Consider the following 19242-nt stretch of genomic DNA (forward strand, 5'->3'; position numbering starts at 1 on the left):
CCCTGGGGCCACAAAAGATATTTATTTGTGTCTAATTAAGAAAAGGCTTTGCTTCACAGTTTCGGTTTTCACATCAGTTGAGCTATTCAGTGCTGCTTGCCAGGAAAGTAGGGAAAAGTAATGTTTTGCTAGATTTCTGGGGCAACTGCAGTACTACTGGAAAAATTGTTAGTGCCCCTTCATTCCTCCCGTGACCAAAACACCAAAGAGCAAACTCTCTGGCAGAATCATTAGAAACATCTCAGAATGAAACTGTTAACAAAGATCTGATGGCTAAATAAGCTGCCAGTCTTACAATATCCACCCTTCCATGTAGCTTTTTCCGGATTCTCACAAGCACTGGAAGAACATCATGCTATTTCTACATACGTCTTTCCCACACCTCGCAGAACTAATTGAAGAACGAACAGCAAAATCACCAAGGGAGAGACACAAACAGATGACCCGGGCTCAGCTTTCAGAATTTTTGCAGTGGGCTTTGCTTCTTGCTGCCTCCCGTGAACCATATCTTCTGACTGCTCAGCCACCCTTGGGCTCCAGGAACATTTGTCTCCATCCAGTTAACTTGACCTTCTCAGCGTGTGTCTGTGCTGTCAACCAGTCTTAGCTTTTGTAGCATTCCTGTGTCAGCTAGGAATGTGAAACTACTCGACACAGCTCTGCCAGCAGATGTCCTTATGCTGGCAAACATCTTTTTGACAGTATTGTTTATTTTATTTTGGGAAGAACTATAAGCCTCAACAGAAAAATCTCTTTCACTAATACAAGCAGCAGCTCCAGCTGCTAATAGCAAACTCCCTTAACGTAGACACATTCTCTCTCCTCTTCAGAGCTGACTGCAGCACTTTCATGCCTCTGTGGCAATGAACATATACCTTCAATTTCAAGGCTAAGGTAAAATTCTTATTTCTTATTTTGATACTTAACAGTAACAAGAAGCTTCTTGACACCTACCTGACTCCCCTTCTCTCCAGGAGGACCTTCCTTGCCAGGATGACCCTATTAATAAGAGACAACAGAAGAGGGAAATGGGTTTAGTGTGTGCCTGATGCTTCAGAAACCAGCAAGTTCAATCAGCCAGCTATGACTTGTTTGCAAGAGAGCAGTTACTCTACAGGAAGCATTTACTGATACAAATAGCCCCACTGAAGTCAGCTTGCAGGAGTAAGCTTTCACCCAAAGAAAGAGGACTATACTTTGGCCCTTGATGGTATTCTACTTTATTATTCTATGCTTTCTTTTTCTTCATCACCTTTCAACAGAGAAGCAGAAACCACTTTGCAAATATTAATTCATGAATTAGAACACCTCAGTGAGTTCAGCAGTGAGCAGCATATAAATTTTGCAGATGGAAATCCAAGATAAAAGTAACACCTTGTGTTAGAAAACTTGTGAAGGTCACAAGATGCCCAGATTGGTCAGAGCCTTTCATTAATTTACTAATTCCTAGAGTCAGTTGTGAGATCTCATGACAAAAGCTCCATTAACCCGCATCCGTGTTACATGCTGGCCAGCTGGGTGCCTGCCAGCATTCTTCCTGGGATTTGATGCTGAATAACCCAACATCCAAGAGTTTCCAACACATTCTTATCCACAGCCTTTAGAAGCCTTTTGTTGGGATTTCAAACTGTAGAAAATAAATGTGCGAATTGCTTCAAATATAGCTGGAAGAATTAGTGAGAAACTGTGGAAATCTATGGAAGCAATCTTCCATGTTCATTTTCCTGCTACAGGAACCAAATGATGCTAAGATGAAACATGACTTTTTAGTTGTTAATATTTGTATGAAGGCATTAAACCCTCAGCTAAGTCACTCCCTGCGCACTCATGTCCTCCTTTTTTAAAGGAGATGAGAGCACATCCAGGTACTCTACAGCCACTGAGAACTTTGGTGCTCAAGAGTTTCTCTACATATGAACTCTCCTCAATACACAAATGACTTTCTAGCAACCAAACAAGCAAAATCGTAGATTATTTTCCGTGATCAGTCTTTAAAAACGGAAGGTCAAACAAGACGGATTTTATACAGCAGGTTTGATTTAAAAGAAGGAAAATGACACCTGTCGTTTATACACTTTCAAAATGCACAAGAAAATGCAATCTGAATTCATCCTACAGTACCCGTGAATTTAAACAGCACCAATAGCATTAGTGCATGAAACAGGCCACAGTTGTGTCTGCCTTCAGTTCCTGATACCCATCTGCACTCCAGGGGAGGTAAAATGCAAGTACAACAACATTTCGGAAGCACTCATCCACCACTCATTATATCATCGCCCTTTTCAAAATGCTCATCTCCATTATCATTATTGAGATCAAAAAATGATGAGTGACTTGGTCGGCTTGTGCAGTGCAATGCTTCAGGCCTTTAGGGATTTTCTGATATCTTCGAAGGCTAATTTCTATAAAGAGACCATGGGCATGCTTTTGCCCTTAGAAAGAGCAACCCACATACTTGCAAATGGACAAACTATTATTTGCAAACCGTGTGGCTGTCCAGTGACAAAGAACCTGTGCCTGTGCACACCTATCTGTGCTCAGCTTGTAGGTCATACACAACCCTCAGTCTGCATAAAAACAGACCTGGCATCTTCTATAACTGATGTTCCCTGGAGGCTGCTGTAAGAATTTCACATTGAAAGCTACAGCCATGAAGATGTGCTGGACTTTGCTTTAGCTGCTCTGTTGACTCAGCTAACAATTCTATGAATGTTCTAAAAGCCCTCTATAGGGATGATAATCCCAGGGTGGAAAACGTAATTTTTTTTGCCATGCTTTGCATTTACATTAGAGGAATGTAACTATTTTACATTTGTCGCTCTTAAAAGCAGGTGTCTCTGAGGTATGTAAAAATGAGATCAATTTTAAAGGCTAGAAATGTTCAAGACCAACTTCTAGGGCAAGGAGTAAATGATGTTTAAAGTAGGATTAAGAGGAAGCAGCAAGAATACAACATTAGCATGCAATTTCAACCTGTTCTTATCACTGTTCTGCAGCAGGGCCCAGAGGCCCTTAGTGAGATCAGGACCCCACTGTGCTAAGGCTGAGGTATGCACACAGGCATAGACACAGACAGGAGAGACCGTCCTTACCTCGGTGAGCTTCTGACCTACATAAAAGAGAGAGAGAAGCAGAGGGAGAGGAAAGAGAGGCCCAAAGAAATGATGAGAAGTACCTCATGTCACGCATAACAAAGCTTGGAATAGGGCCAAGGCTTCTCAAGTTCAAACCCTTCAAAACAGCTGAAATGTGGGCAGACTTTGCTGGTCTGACCTTGCTGGCTCGCACACTTAACCAGCCCACGGCATGCCCAAGGCAGACGGGCGCAGCAGCCGCACAGGATCAAGCCTGTAGCAGCTGTGCCAAGCAGAGACTCAGAAGCAGACTACTTACCGGAGGACCATCTGCACCAGGCATGCCAGGAAGACCAGGTTTGCCCAACGGGCCCTAAAAACAAACAGAAAATCATCAACAGCAGTGGTGTGAGCCCCCAGAGCACCAGAGGAAGGTGGCACTTCACACACAGTTCCTTCTTTTCTTACTCATGATGCTGCAGAGAGAGGTGTGTCTTTCGGAAAGTTGCAGTGATTTGTAGGGAAAGTGATTATTTCTGCAAGCAGAGTCGTTCTAGCAGCCTGGGAGACTTCAGGGTTAGTGCTAGGACCTCACAGAGACAGACGCAAAATAGCCATGAGAGCTCAGCAAGAAAAGCCTAGGCATGAAGCTGCAAAAGCAAACATATCCCAAGGCTGGAAGTAAGCTGCTGCCCTGCTGCGCATTTGTAGAAGTTCAAGTTGGAGGATACCAAAGCATGGGCTCACTAGACCAAAAAAATGCCTATTCTTTGATGACAAATGGCAGGAAGATTAACTGGCAAAGGAAACAAAATTAGCAGAGTGGAGCTGCCCCCATTGACTGCGCCTTGCTGCTTTAAGGCTGTTAAGTGATTACCACCCTTTTAATTAAGCAAATCCCTGATTTCTCACACTGTCAAGGAGTGCTGCTACTGCTGCAAGTGTGTGACTCAGCATTAAAATCCGAGAGCCCTTTATCTGTTAGAATTGCTAATGCACTCTGTTTGCTCTTCCCTTGGATAGCTGCTGATCAATAATGTCATTATACTGCACGCTGCCAACACAAGCAGGGGAATTCTCCCTGTACACATGTTGGTACATATGATATATCCCTAGTCAACGAGAGCTGTACAAACACACTCAGAGAATTACTGCTCTGTCAGCTCAGTAGGCAAAAACGTTGCCCTTGTTTAAACCTGATGGTCACACTATGGCCTGGGTGGAACTGAGGACAGCAGTTATTCTGCATGAACAGCAATGGAAAAATCAGTGAAAGCTGGCACAGGTTGGGAGCTGGGAGAAGGCAGGGGGAGGAGGTCTTGGTTGAGTGCTCCAAATCCACAGGCTCTTCCCATTACCATCTCATTCAGACTTATAGGCATTTAGCCCACAGAATGAGACAATTTTCAGACCTCTCCTAATGTTTTACCATGGGCTGCCTTCAAAATGTTTCTCTTAAAATGGGAAATGAATGCAAATATTATGAATTAGAGGTAAACTCTGTTTTCTTGTCTATCTTCTGTCTGGATTGAGACACATTAGACTTTCATAGACACGGCTGCAAACAGATGTTGCATATGGGGCAAAGGAGCAGCTGAAGTAGCAAATGCATATTAATGGCAACAGTTGATTTAAGTCAGAGCTGCAGCATTTAAACGTACTTTCTCTCCTGGGGGACCGATCGGGCCTTGTGGACCTGGAAGACCCTGTGAACAGAAAAAAAACTAGGGTCATTAAGGAACAAGTTATTCATTCCAAATGCATTTTGGCAGTGCCTCAGCTGAGCATCGTTCTGTTGCTTGCAACGGCTTGAGATTTCCTCAGCTCCATTCATTCTCAAAATGCTTGAGAAAGACAGTAAAATTTCATTTTTGTATGGCATGCCTTGTCGGGAGAGCTGCACTTCTTAGCAGTGTGCAGCCAGGTTCAACTCCAAGATGGGGAATGGAGACAACCTGAGGAACCAGACTTGCTTAGAGTCCTACAGAAGGCTGACAATGACACACAGACAACTGTATTACCCATCTAGCTCCAAAGCAACTGGACTGTGGGATGCTAAATATTGGACACAAGCCACAAGATGGGGCTCAGAGCTTGGACTGGGATTTTACGCTGGATTATGGCAGCAAGAGCCAGGTGAGAACTAGGGGGACCTAAAACTGGGATTGATTTCATGTGTAAAGCATGCGAGATTGAGCCAGTTGCACATAATCAAGCCAGTTCCTGGCAAATCTCCCTACTGCTGCTCCCTTCTCCACTGAGGCAACAAAGCCTGTTCAAAATCAGTATCAAATTCCTTTTTCCCATCAATCAAAGAAGAGTTCTCATCTTACCTGAGCACCTGGATTACCCTGTTGTCCTGGGGGACCCGGCTCACCTTGAGGACCCTGTCAGTAAACAAGAAAAGAGCTGAGAGCAGGAAAGCCTGGAGTGGAGATGGTGCTAAAGCCCTCCTTGGGCATTAGCATGCGCTAACGGCCAGGACACCGGCTCGGAAAGGAGCCCTTCCCTCTCCGCAACACCTCTCGCGGCACCGTGGGCAGCGTCGCTGACCGAGTGCTCCTGGGAAGGGGAAACAGCTTTCTGACTTCTCTACGCAGTGGTATAGGGAGGGGTGAAGTTATTTCAGCTCACACTCACTTCTGCACATGGACATGCAGCCCAAAAGAGCTGAGCAGGGCTTTAACGCTACCTGGCTTTGCACTGGCTCTTCTGCAGGGAGTCCATTTCATCCTATTAGCACAAAGTATGAGGCATATAAAGATTTTTTTTTTCTTTAGTTAAACTACTATATTTTGATATTCATTAAAACAACACACATCTTGATGAAAATGTTTGCTCTTCATGGGGAAATAATGTGCACTTCCATCAGAAATTATAATAAATTAACATCCGTTTCTAGTCGGAAGATACTCTATGGTTGTCACAGGCTCTGATATGAATCTAGACTTTAAAGCAATTAGCAAACCTAATTTAGAAGAGTACATTTTACATTTCACACATGCTCTCTATATGTCTGGACCGTCCGTAAAATTAGCAGTGAAAACTTACCACATTCCCCTTGGGACCAGTTTGTCCATCCATACCAGCCACACCCTGAAAAAGGATTTAAAAAGTAGCATTACAAAAATATGTGACTATTTTGCACCACAAAAGCAGGGAAATTACAATAAAAATAATAAAACATCAGGAGGTGCTTTAGATGGAATGGAAACAGAACAATTTTCTCAAGGTGCTTGGTAAAGCAGCCAAATCCAAGAATCCAATGCAGGTTTATACTTTAAAAAGTCATTTCAAAGTTTTCCCCACTGGTTTAACCTGCCTGCAAAGAAGAATCAGCGCCAGATCGTGCAAATCCTGTCTAAGTACTGCAGCCTGATTGCTTCCGACAGCGAACAGGCTTAGCAGCAAATGAGAATGAACAACTGGACAAAAGATCTCGCTCAGAAATTGAATGTTTTGTTCAACAAGACAGGGGGTGAAGCCAATGAGGCTGCACTGACTGATGCCAAAGCGAGGATCTGACCCAGATTGTTTTCAGCGGCATTACAGACGAAGCAGAGCCCCTACGGCCGGCTGAGGTTTCGTCAAAAGGAAAAATATCGTGTCCCCCCAGAACATTCCCCTTTCCATCTGCGAACAAAACGCAGCTTGTACCTGGGGACCAAGAAAAACAATCAGGTTCATACACTCCCTGAGCATCTTTGTTAGGGATGTAACACCATACACAGGTCAGCTGGAAATCTCCAACTGGGGCTTCGACATTTACTGGTTTACTCTGGGGAGAAGGCAAGTTATCTGGGCTTCATGCAAACCAGACCAGTTTGGAGCAGATCATTAAGGGGCCCTAAGTTTCAGCAGGATGAAGACCTGGGGGCGAGGTCTCCATCAACTGGTCCACAAGGGGAGAGCAGCCTCACCAATGGAAAGCCAACCCTCTCTTAGGTCTAGCAGAAGCCTGGGCTTTGGATTTTAAATTCTGGGGTTTCCATCAGCTGTAACGATCTACAGAGAGGGCCCTTACACCAACATTTCCCCACCTAGCAGCATATAGCAGATCAAGTGACTGTGTCTTCACAGTTCCTGAATAAAATACTGCACGTTCCTTCATTGGCTTTCATCCGAAATCCGAACAAACCGCTCTAAACCATCAGGCAAAAGTAAACAGCAAAGCCACTGTGTTAACAACTCCCATTCTTCCCTTTCAGCTAGCCTAATTTTCACTCAGGTGGACCAGATCTTGAGTTGTAGCAAATGGATGTGATGTCACTGAAAACAAGGGAGAATATGGCCTTTCAGTCTTTTTTCTTTTTTTTCTTTTTTAAACACTGCTTCTGTTCATGGCATATATAAAGTTATCCAGTTGTATTATATGCTGGAATAACTGAATTTGGACAGGGTAGTTTTCCCTGAAAAACTCAGCTTAGCAGTCTGAGGAGATCCAAGGAGGACAGCAGGCCCAGGGAGGGGGCTCAGGCACCTACCGGTGGCCCTGGAGGACCCGGTGGTCCTTTCGGTCCCAGCAGTCCTCGGGGTCCCTGTTGGAGGAAGCAAACAGGGTGAGCATTTCCAGTGCTTACGGATGCGTTCCTCCCCACAGCAGCACATGTGGATGGGGACACATCCCTGTGTGCGCTGCTGAGCACCACTCAATGCCTACGAAAGCAGGGAGGATTGACCAATGTATTGGGCTTGCACTGACAGCTGCCTTCTTATTTCAGAAACTAGTAAGAGAAATCCTGTGTGCACACATCCTTGAAATACCTTTTATAAAGATAAATACAGACAGAGGCATTTATTCTTTGGATTGGAAGAAGGTCCACTTAAATTTTTTTTTTAAACTAACTTGGTCATAATCCTCAATTACCCTATAATGCATACAATGATGCAAAATACTTTGCAGCCAAGTCGTTCTAGCTAGATAGTATTACAAGGAATGAACTGCTACCACTAATGGATCATTAGGGTTAGCATTTCAAAATCCTTCCAGGTTTAATTGTTATCATTGACAATCTATTTAACTTGGCAAGGCTGGAAAGATTTGCAGTATGCAGCTAGAAGTATATTTTTAAAGGCATTCAGTTCTTCAGCAATAGCTAGCCAGTACTCCTGGTATCATGGTGTTGTCTTTCCATTTCTAGTTTTCCCCCCAGGTTGAACATAGCATCATCTTCAGGGAAAATGAGAAGATTGCAGTATTATACTCAATAAGCAGAGATGTGGCAGGAGAATTGCATTAGTTTGAGAAAGTTCCACAGCTCACGCTTTGATCTACTCCGAAAGCTTTGCAAATCGCATCCTGGTAGCAACTCTCTTCTGAACCTTCGGATAGGTTTGTAGGAAAAGGAGGAAGCTCTTGCGTGCCTGTCAGACTCGGAGGCAGACCTGAAAGCTCCTCTTTCAAAAACAGGCCCTTTATTACAATTTTAGGGACTAAAGTAGTACTCTGGATATTTACAGGGATGATGCTCATTCACTGTCATGGAGGAAAACTGTTCTTGATTAACGAGTAGTTTTATCTGCCTACCCAAATATTTTATGTTCCTTTTACGATTCACAGAGGATAGAGGAATTAAAATGAAATGTTTTAAGATAAAATACAAAACAGTAAGAAAGCGCCTGATGCTGCAAAAGCGTAAGAATTAGGATGTTTGCAGCACAAACCAGATATATCCCAAGGTGGCCTGTCCCAGCCACCCACATCCTTCAAAGGTGAAAGCCTTGCATACCATGCCCTGCCAGAGCATCTCCTGTGGCTGATGCTTGTATAAACCAGCTATGAGAATTGATAGAAAATGGAGCAAGCTGCAGAGGAACAAAATCTGAAGTCCCACCACTAGTTTCAGTTGCCATTAAATTTGATAAGGTCCATTTTTGGCTCAGAGCAGAAAAAAGGCAAGCATCCAGATTTGGGTGTGTATTTTATAACCGAAAGTTTCCTGTAATGCAATTTAATCCTTTCCTCTGGGCATCATAGACATTTTTTCTTGTGCTGCTGATATAAAAATAAACTTTCCTGCATGTATTATCGTTTGAGTTCCTCTTTTGTGACTGTATTACCTGAGCACATAAATGCTTTTAAGAAGTTAATAACCCAGAAGTTATTGCTTAGACATGTGCTAAGGAGATAGCTGGGTTGATTAATCTTTCTCAGAAGTTAATCAGACATTTCATCTATAATTTAGTTTCAGTGAGTCTGTAAATGCCAACCCTTCTCTTTCTTATAGGAAGTGTATCCACTATTTCTCATCAATTACTCTCAGGCCACCATGCTGTGACTCAAAACAACAAAGTAAGACATTTTAAAAGCAAAGATGATGGTAAATGATATATAGTTAATGTTCTCTTTATTACAAAGGAAGCATATTTTGGACATAGTAAGCAGTTAATTTTAGCAAAGCTATAATTGTACTACTCTCAGAAATCTACAGACTGTTAGAAACAAAGTTTATCATTCCCAAAAAAGTCAAAAAGACTTGGTATTTGGTGCTAAAAGAGCTTTCAAATTGACAACCCAACTGCTTCTTTTCAGTCATTTACTCCCTGAAAACATTTCCTTGGATTTTTTAAAGAGATTTCTGTTCAATGACATTAGCATCTCCTTTTAGCCTTATTGATCACAGGAATTTGATTCATTGCTAACCTTGGTTTAGCTGCTCCAGTGTTAGCAATATATATAGTTGCAGGCCAAAATATCGATAAATTTGCAGATTTATGAAGTTTTATGCACTGTGAATAGAATATTGACCCCACTGAAGTCAATGCAAAAGTCCCCTTGTATTCAATCCTGCTAGGATTTCATCCTGAGATTTAAATAGGACCATTCACACTGCACAAAGCTTACGTGTGCACATAAAGGAGATTCACGGCTAATTGCTCACATTACCAGTGCAATGCACTTCAGCAGCAGAACCATTCCTCACTGGAGTTTGCTGTGAACATTCATGGAAACCTTACTTCATATATGCTTAATATGCACACTTTCTACCCCATCCTACTTACCTGAATCCTGAAAAACATGTTAGGAAGGACGCATACAGGACAAATATGAGACTAATCTAAGCTAAGTTTTACATGTAAAGTTCTGGGGTTCAAATTTCAAACACTAGCTATTGAGTAAACAATATTAATGACAATTTTGCTCATTAAAAAAAATAGTATCAGAAAGCATGGTGCCTCACTGGCAGCCATCTTAGCAAAAATATGTAAAACCACTGGTAAGGCAAAGATTTTCTCAAAACTGTTTATTTGAATCTTCAGGCAATAAAAGTTCACTCCCTGCAGGACATCAGGGGGCTTATTTAGCACAAGAGCTGCCTCATAGGACCTCTTAAACACCACTAGCTTATCAAGACCTTGACTAAAGTAATGCTGCTGTGCATTAAGCTAAGTTAGGAGATACTTACAGGTTCTCCAGGCAGCCCTCTAGGTCCAACTTCTCCATCATCTCCCTGTTTGGCAGCAAAGATGGAGAAAGAAGCAGCAAAAGAGAGTAAACCTGTTATATTTCAGTCACATCACAGGTGTTTCCTTCTTGTTAAATAATAATCACACAGAAAACCAGCTTCCCTGGAGTAATAAAAGGGTAGCCATGCATAAGGAAGACATCGTAAGCCTTGAGAATAATACTGTGCGTGAAGAATTTACTGGGGATTAGAAATGCTGTAAAGATGCTTCATAATTCATGTCAATGCGTATAAAGATGGATTTTGCTAATAGACGAGATATTGTAGGAACAATTCAAGGCGTGCGAGTCAATAACCTCCGGATTTAGTACCCAACTGAATGGGAAGCCAGCATGGAAGCACCATCCTGGCAATGTGGTTTAGCCAAATTAACCTACTGGCTCCTCAGATCAACGAGAGGCATCAGAGGGGTAATTCTTAGCCCCTTCACTCCCACCTCCTGCTGATGCATCACTGGGCCCCAGGGAGTATAAGACTGTGCTTCCTCCAAGTCACTTTTAAATCATCTAAAACATGAGGCTCCCCCAGGGACACTGTATCACAGCCTGGGATGCTCCCTCTTAGGAAATCAATCCCAGCAGCCAAGCTCTTGTAAACTCTCCCTTTCTGCTGATAAAATTATTTCTCTTATTCCAACGTCACGCCCTACGAGTTTCTCCCCCCCCCCCCAATCCCTCAAAGGTTTCTCTTTCTCCTAAGGATTAACTTTCTCCACAAACTCACTGCACCATTGAAAGATACGACCTGGGGCTTTTCATCTTCAAAGCATTTTACATCCACAACTAATTAGTCCTCACAATTTCGTGGTGAGAAAGGTGTTATTATCTGCGCTTTACAGAGGAAACAAACAGCCAGAGGTGCAAAAAGAACATTGCGGAAGGGGATTAGAGCCTGGGAAATCTATACTCAGTCCTCCGATCAAGTCACACATTTCTCAGAGCTATGTATTCAGCATTTTCAATCTTTCCTCTTAAACCAGCCTTTCTAGCCCTGTAATCACTTAGTTTGTGCTTTGCTAAAGGCCTTCCAATTATTGACTAAACACTGTTAAAGGAGAACTGAACAATTTAATCTTTAATTCTCACCTGTCTGCAATTTCTATTCCCTTAGTCTTACTGCAATTTGCTGTATCTTAGAAAACAAGAAGTGATAGTCTGCGCACCTAGATGATGAACATATTTCTCATTTTGGTTAACAAAAGCCGAGTTTTATCACCCAAAAAAACTTCAAAGAACACGTTCTAGTTTTAACTTCTTTTCCCATCTCCCTAGTCTACTTCCCCCCTGTTACTTACCTTTTACCATTGCAGAAGGAAGAAAAAATAAGAGAGGGTAATGAAAAGCGGAAAAACTAGACCCAAATATTTTGAAGTTTTGTCTAGTTATTTGTGCGTGGAGAAAAAAAAAAGTTTTGAGTCAAAAACTTCAACTAGCTCTCCATTTTATCAACGCAATGAGCCCTGTCCCAGGCTCACCTTCAGCTCAAGGTAGAATTTGCTTGATTTAGTCCATACAAACAGAAAACACTACCAGAGCTACTCGAACGCCATGGAGCCGCAGCCACGTGCGATGTGGCCACTCGCCGCGTCCCCAGGACACGCAGATGAGGTGCGGCCGTTTCGGGTTATCTGCGTTTTGTGTTAGATGATGTGCCAGCGCTTGCCTGCTTTCCCTTTTACACCACGTGTCTGGCTGATATTGCATCTGCTTCTTGTTTACAGGATTTAGTTAGGAATTCAAAGGGCTGCCGAATCCAGAGGCAAACTTACCCTCTCGCCATCCTCTCCGGGTGCTCCCGGGGGTCCGTGGGGGCCAGGCTCACCCTATAGAGCAAAGCCAGAAGAAGCCTCAGAGAAGCTGGACTCGCTCTCCTCCCCCACACAGCAATGCAAAACATCAGGTAACATTAAGAAACCTAGCAATAGACTTCACTTTTCTGTCTGCACCACATACTGGAGATATTCATATAATCCTGCTTCCCTGTAATACCCTCTGAAGCAGTAAAGCCCTCTCCCTGGCTGTGGAGCCCGCAGTACCGGTTGAGGGCTGTGCGCACGCCTGTGCACGGGGTAACGTCTTGCACAGTTCACCTTCATCAAGGGCTAGAGCTTCCCCCCACTCCACAGAGGTGCAGAACAAACACAAGATTTGCTTGTGACGCCTCTTTAGGGGTCTGGAAACCAAGCAGATGCTGCACCTCCTTCAGGAGAGGGACTCCAGCTCTGCAGGCAGTTATTACTTTTACCCAAAGCATACTACTTCATTTCTGGTTGATTAAGCATCTCTCTTAGGCACCATCTTCCCTTTCTAGTATAGCTTGTAATCACTACACAATCTCTGCTGTTCAAACACTCCCCTGCTTCATAAAGTAACGGCTGCACTCTCTAGGGAGAGGAGGCAGAAACCGTCTGCCAAAATAACTGGCTTCTTACGTTTCTTCCATTGTTTAATTATAAAGTAAAGAATCCAATTAAAATTTGGCAATTCCCATCAACAACTACACTGTCTAAAAGCAAGTTTTGCCTCCTGCTTTATCTTTTAGTTTGCATTTTATTAAAGTAATCGTCTTCTGCCTCTCTAGTTTCATGCAGTCCCGGAAGGATTTTGCAGCATCCCTGGATATGAATGCTGGGATCAGGAGTGTTTCGGGGACACCCTACACGCTGGTACAGGCCACTCTCATCCTAATTGTCATGTCACGTTCTGGCTCTTCCTCGGCAATAGCTGCCCTCCTCCGGTGCCACCCAGCCACATCCTACTGCCAAGGCTTCCTTGCAGACTGCAGCCAGAAGACAACTGAAGGATAACTTACTCTGTTTCCCTTCTCACCAGGCAAACCAGCCAAGCCATCAAACCCTCGGTCACCCTGAAAGAAAAACCAGCTTAGTTCACATTTCCACTTGCTGTTGAATATTTTTCCAATTTGTTTTCTCGCTGTATCAAGGAGGGATCGATTTTCTCCCTCAGATGTTCAAGCTTCACCTCTCATCAGACCAGTGGTGATTTCAATGTTATAGATTAAAAAAAGAAAAAGCTCAAATAAAAATCATTTTAGCTCCTCACTCTCCCACCAGCTCCTACATTTTAAAAAGTTTTTTCTGCGTGGATTTTGGAGCTTCCCTGATTGATTTTTCCATGGTATAATACATCTCCCCTCTGGACAGTTACTTCTAGTCAACTTCTTTGTTATTTTTTTTAATTCCATGAAACTACAAATCATGGCTCTACTAGTAGCAAATTGCACATCAGTATTTCCATGCCTGCTGACAGGTCTCCAGACCTGAGCTTTACTACATGGCATCCCACCTCTATGGCCAAGACATTCCTTTTCACCTTCCTGGATACTCCATGGAAACAAACATATAAGCAAATATATTCCAGAAAGCATCTTAAAGAAATCAAGGTCTGAAGACAGAGCTATTTTTGACCTAAAAGGGAATGGCATTGACTGGTAACTTTGGTGACTTAACCAGGATGCTAAAGAGCATAGAAAAAGGAGCAACTACATATTATTCTGCAAAGAGCTGCGTGCTCTGCCTGACCCCAACCTGAGCAGGCACAAGCCAGCTGTGAGACAGGGACATATACGGGATATATAACCCCAAACCACTGATACTACAAAAGCAGACCAAGTCTCTAATGCATACCTATTTTCTTGCACATTGCCAGTAGCTTCTGCTACTACCTGCTGCTATAAATACCATCCTGGGCCAGAGAGACCCTTTGACCATTTGTATGGGGAGCCCAACGCCAAGCCCAAAATAGCAAGCTCTGCTAAAAGGCCAGGCACGTTATTTTGTGCTTGGCATTGTATTAAGAAAATCATATAGCCTTATGCAGGCAGAGTGCAGGCAGCGCTTGCCAGTACCTGCCTGCAAATGACTGCGCAAACGTCCCCAAAGGGCGCCAGTCTCCGGTCGGGAGCAAACGCAGAGCCCACGGCCCCACTCAGACCCACGATGCTCCCAAAGACTCAGCTCTAGGCTGTTGGGATTTGTCCTGTACGGAGCCGAGGGGAGGCCTGACAGCACCGCTTACTGCTTGATATTGTGATGGAGGAGAAAAATCCACGTGCAGGACTAAGAGCAGGTTTGGCCTTGCTGAGCCAGGAACAGCAACAAATTCAGGCATGAAGAAGGAGGAAAAAAAGCAGAATTCAGGCAGTCCTGAGAGCAGGAAAACTGCAAAAGCCTGGCTTCCTCAACATTTCTCTCTAGAGGCCATGAGCCCATGTGCAGTCTCTGGTACAAAGTGAATTTAGAGTGAAACATGGGAAGCTGGGGTCACCTGCCTCTGCCTGTCAGCTCCCACCAAACGTGACAAGAGGAGAGTTTGCCAGCTGCGGGTGACACTGTCCCATAACAGCCAGCGCAGAAGGCAGCAGCACCACTCAGTAAATAAAAAAGTCCCATTGCCTCTGTAGAAGAGGGTAAGCCCTTGACAAAAGCAATACCATAACACTACTGGTCAGTGCAAAGAGTGCCAGGGCCTAATTCATCCTACTGCCTTTATCTATTAACGAGGAAAATAAAGTTGGTCTGAAGGATAAATCTAGCTAAGGTGCAAAGCATTTCGGCAGGCTGACCAAGATGTACACGTGGTAACTGACAGCTCTTTCATGTTTGTCAAGTTGTAGAGAATTGCTGTTGCTCTTCTCACAGTGAATTTAGTCTTCATTTCCAGCGCTTTTCGTTACTGTTTTCCCTTCTTCCCCGGCATCCACTCCTTCGAGGGCAGTTGATGCTCATTAAAGTACTTGACTGGATAAATGATTTGCAGTCTCCTGCCTCTGTATCAAAACCCCCCATCTATTCCAGCTTTAAATATCTACATAATAAAGTATTTAAACCTTCTAATACATGATTCCCCGAGCAAACTTTCTCTGCATTCAATTTCAGTCGAACAGTTCCCTGTCCTGCTTGATAATACCAGCAGATCACAGCTGAATGAAGGGATTTGGTCTCAAATATAAATACATGGCATTAGAATTCCCCATCACGTCTTCTGCATTTCCTCACCCAGTTAATAGGTGTTTTTTTGGTAGTTATATTTTAGGACATGTTCAACTGCTCATTCATGTTTGTTTTTCTTAATTGAGATTCCAAAGTATTTGTTCTACATCTGCAACCAAGGGAGCATATTTATACTTAAGAGGATAAAGTAACTTAAAAAACTTGCACAAAAAAAAGAAAAGATTGCTATCCTGCCTTCTAGCCGTGTGTCTAATTTCCTTCTTTCAAATATAACTCCAGTGATTTAATAGGAGTTGCTGGACCTTTACAGCAACCTCCTTCAAATAAGATGGGCTCTGTCTGCCAAGGGTCCTTCAGTTTACCTTTGCTAATAAGTGGATGCAAATTCCAAGAGCACATAAAGTTGTGACACTACCTTTGGTCCTGTCTGGCCTGGCATTCCCCGGGCACCATCGCTGCCGGCTCGTCCCTGCAGAAGAGAAAAGCAAAGTCAAATACAAAGGGTGAAACAAGCCCACAGAGACATCTACTCGTTCACATGTGACTGAGTGAAGTTTTAAGGTGGAGCTCACTGGCTGAGGAGTAGTTTCCCTTAGCAAAGGGGAAAAACGATGATCTGTTTTTGAATCAGCATCCCTAATTCAGCCTGGCACACTAATGAGGGATGTGAAGACAAATGGTAGTGAAGCTGGTTCAGAACACTGGATGCTGGGACATCGTGATTAATTTTGATGGAGAAAAACATGAATAAAATATCTTCTAGTACATTTTAAGATATGTTAATGATGATGATCACAAACCAAAATAAGATACAAGTTTACTAATAAACCAGAAGTGGATTAGACAAAATACTTTATAGTTGCTTGCTCTGGGCAAGCAGAATTATGAAAAGCCAGAGAGCTACATAAAACAAAAATCAGCACGTGTGCAATGGATATGTCGACAGAGTGAGTGAACACAATTCCTACCAAATCCAGAAAATATCCAAGGGACTGCATCCTCCCCACGTACCACTGAGATTTGGAGACTGTCCAAACAAGCCCTGAGCATATATGCCGCTATAACTTGAATGTTGCAGAGAAAAAAAAGGTGAGGAAGAAAGACTGGAAAGCGTGGACTTGCAATTCTTCCCATCTTGCCTTGTCTCCATACCTTCTGGTCTCTAGATTTCCTCACTGTTTGTGTCTGCCTGGATGGACAGCCAGTTCCTGGATAAACTACCAGCTGGCCAAAGGCCCACTCTTGTGCAATGCTCTCAGCGCTCGCTCTCTCCCTCAAAAATTGTTTGGCAGCAGTATCAAGCTAATGCAGTCATCAGCGCGACTCCCGGGACACTCACCCTGCGGCCTGGTTTTCCTGCTGGGCCTGGAGGGCCTTGGATGCCTCGCGGACCCTGCAATGCATTAAGGAGTGAAACAGAAATCCCATCATCCAAAAGCAGGACAGATGTACCAAATCCCTGCTGGCCAGGGGAGAGGCCATGGCTGTTTCAGTTTGGGCAGTGCTGGAGTTGTGGGGGTCATTGGGACTACAAAAATGCAATAAAAATCCCTTAAACTGAACCCATGGTTCAAAATACACAGGAAGGGCCTAACATTGGACATCTACGGACAGGAATCACATGTTATTGTCCGGAAGCAAACCTTTGCTCTGCGGGAAGTTCTGTATTGTCATAGACTCAATGTGGAGCAGACAAATCCCGTCCCTTGCTATTTGGAAATGGGAATTTTACCTAAATGGAGGCTTTACAGCTTGGGAGTGCAATTCCCTGAGCACTAATGCCCCAAGTTCCACCCCAGAATGTTTTTAAGGGCCACCAATACCTGACCTTTTTCCCCAGACATGTTTGGTTTAGAGGAGCTGCCGGTGATCCGATAAACCAAGAGGCTTGTGCTGGTCAAGATACGGGCACTGCTCTGATCTGCCTCGCTCTGCCCTGTGCAGCTGGAGCACGGTGTACCAAGGACTCGCCTTCCCCTTGGCCACTTGTGCTCATCTAAAAGAGGTAACTAAGGGTTTCCTGACTCCTCTGTGGATGTCTTTACTGAAAAGGAGTATCACCTGCAGTAGAATTTTACACCGTTTGCTTAAAATTATGCCTCCAATCTGCATTTGGATACGTAAAGGGACATTTACATGCAAAATAGATGTTTCCACACCTTCCTAATTTCAACTGGCATTTAGAGATTCTGAATCGCTCCTTCACAACAGCCTCTAGGAGAGGACTGTCTGCTCAGCAGCTCCATTTCCCCCGAGTCCCTCGGTCCCCCCCAATTTGCCCATACACACCTGCGGTCCCATTTCTCCTGCTTCGCCTTTTAGTCCTCCACTGCCTGGGGGTCCCTTTGGAAAGACAGCACGGTTTAATCAGGCTTTGCCACAGTGAAGGCAGAGGAAAGACTCAGTGTTAAGGAAGACACATTTGTACAGGTAACCAGAGTTTGTTGAGCCATCACAGACCCCTGTGCAACAGATGCTCTGGTTAACTGGTCCTTTCCAGCACCACGGCAGGTTTGTGCACGGCTTATATCTGCCAGCAACTTTAATTCAAAGAGATAAATAAAACAGGGAAACAAAACCAACGCGCCTGCGCTATGAGATACATTGCACACTACTCTCTATAGACATGGGTTGGTGTCTCCACACAGAGCCGCGTGTCTCAGAGAGACAGGCTGAAACAAGAAATCAGGACCCCAAAGCACAGGTGCTGGTCAGGTTCCTGCTTCATCTGCTCCATCTTTCCTTGCTTGTTTACTTACCACAGGGCCTGGTCGTCCCGTCAGACCCATTGGGCCTGCTGGTCCTCTCAGCGCCAGCTGCAACAGAAAGAGAAGTATCGCTTAGTTGGTCTCTGCGCTTCATCACTGCAATAAAACAAAGTTACCTGGTCACACACGTCACAGAGTCCCCAGCAGGAACTCCACCACCACGGCCAAAAAGATCCCTCCCTGCTCCAGGCAGGGCCAGGTCTCCTCCGGCAGGCCCCAGGCCTACCTACCAAAATGGTGGCCTTGGTGCTAGACAAGCCATGCCTTCTCTGCACGCCGCGGGAGCCAGCAATCCTTGAAGCAATTTCCATAACCTCAAGGAACGCACCCAAGAACAGGCATCGTACGACACTACCGACGTCCCCCCGCCTCTGCCTGGCCCGCGCATGTCTCGGAAAGAGGCACGGATCTGCGCTCCGCGTGCCCGTCTGCGCCCTCGGCCCATGCGGCCGCTCCGCGCCGAGCGGCACCTGGGCCACGCTCGCCCCGACGGCAAAACCTCTCCACCGGGAGACGCGTATGAGCGCACGGTGGCCCGGATCCTGGGCAGACGGGCCGTGGAATTACACGCATTTAATCCGGGCGGGAATCTGGCCCTGTCAGTCAGATTGCTTCCTTCATCATTGTGTATAAACAAAATAAAAAGGACGCGTTTAGCGATAAATTATTGAAGCTAAATGACAAAACTTTGTATGGAGAGGCTATGGGAGTTTCTTCCTATATCTTTATGATCCTGAGAGTTCAGTTTAGGAGGGATTTTTTTTTTTTTTTTGGTAACTATTTAATATTCCTACAAACATAGCAGCAATTCTACTTACAGCGAGGGGGGGTTTAGCTCAATTAAGTTATGTAGCCAGCATCAAGTCAATAATTTTCATAGTGTGTAATGGGGTTGTCCGCATTTTATAACATCACTTGGACAATTTGTTCCATCGTGACAATTCAATATTTTAAAAGACTTG

General features: G+C 44.2%; 1 protein-coding gene across 2 annotated transcripts in view; it reads right to left on the bottom strand.

Annotated features, from left to right (window-relative positions):
* COL5A1 (collagen type V alpha 1 chain) overlaps positions 1-19242 on the bottom strand; it is a 167007-nt gene that overhangs the window by 50265 nt on the left and 97500 nt on the right. For both annotated transcript variants that reach the window (XM_085325272.1, XM_085325271.1), the window contains exons 14-26: positions 18272-18328; positions 17802-17855; positions 16852-16905; positions 15928-15981; positions 13352-13405; positions 12309-12362; positions 10481-10525; positions 7559-7612; positions 6126-6170; positions 5408-5461; positions 4736-4780; positions 3394-3447; positions 955-999 (exon numbers count right to left, since the gene is read on the bottom strand). In XM_085325272.1, coding sequence (XP_085181398.1) covers positions 955-999; positions 3394-3447; positions 4736-4780; positions 5408-5461; positions 6126-6170; positions 7559-7612; positions 10481-10525; positions 12309-12362; positions 13352-13405; positions 15928-15981; positions 16852-16905; positions 17802-17855; positions 18272-18328 — 669 coding nt within the window. The remainder of the gene's footprint in view (positions 1-954; positions 1000-3393; positions 3448-4735; positions 4781-5407; positions 5462-6125; positions 6171-7558; positions 7613-10480; positions 10526-12308; positions 12363-13351; positions 13406-15927; positions 15982-16851; positions 16906-17801; positions 17856-18271; positions 18329-19242) is intronic.

Source organism: Rhea americana, unplaced genomic scaffold (assembly GCF_003343005.1).
Source record: "Rhea americana isolate MKP2758 unplaced genomic scaffold, rheAme1 scaffold_97, whole genome shotgun sequence".
NCBI lineage: Eukaryota > Metazoa > Chordata > Aves > Rheiformes > Rheidae > Rhea > Rhea americana.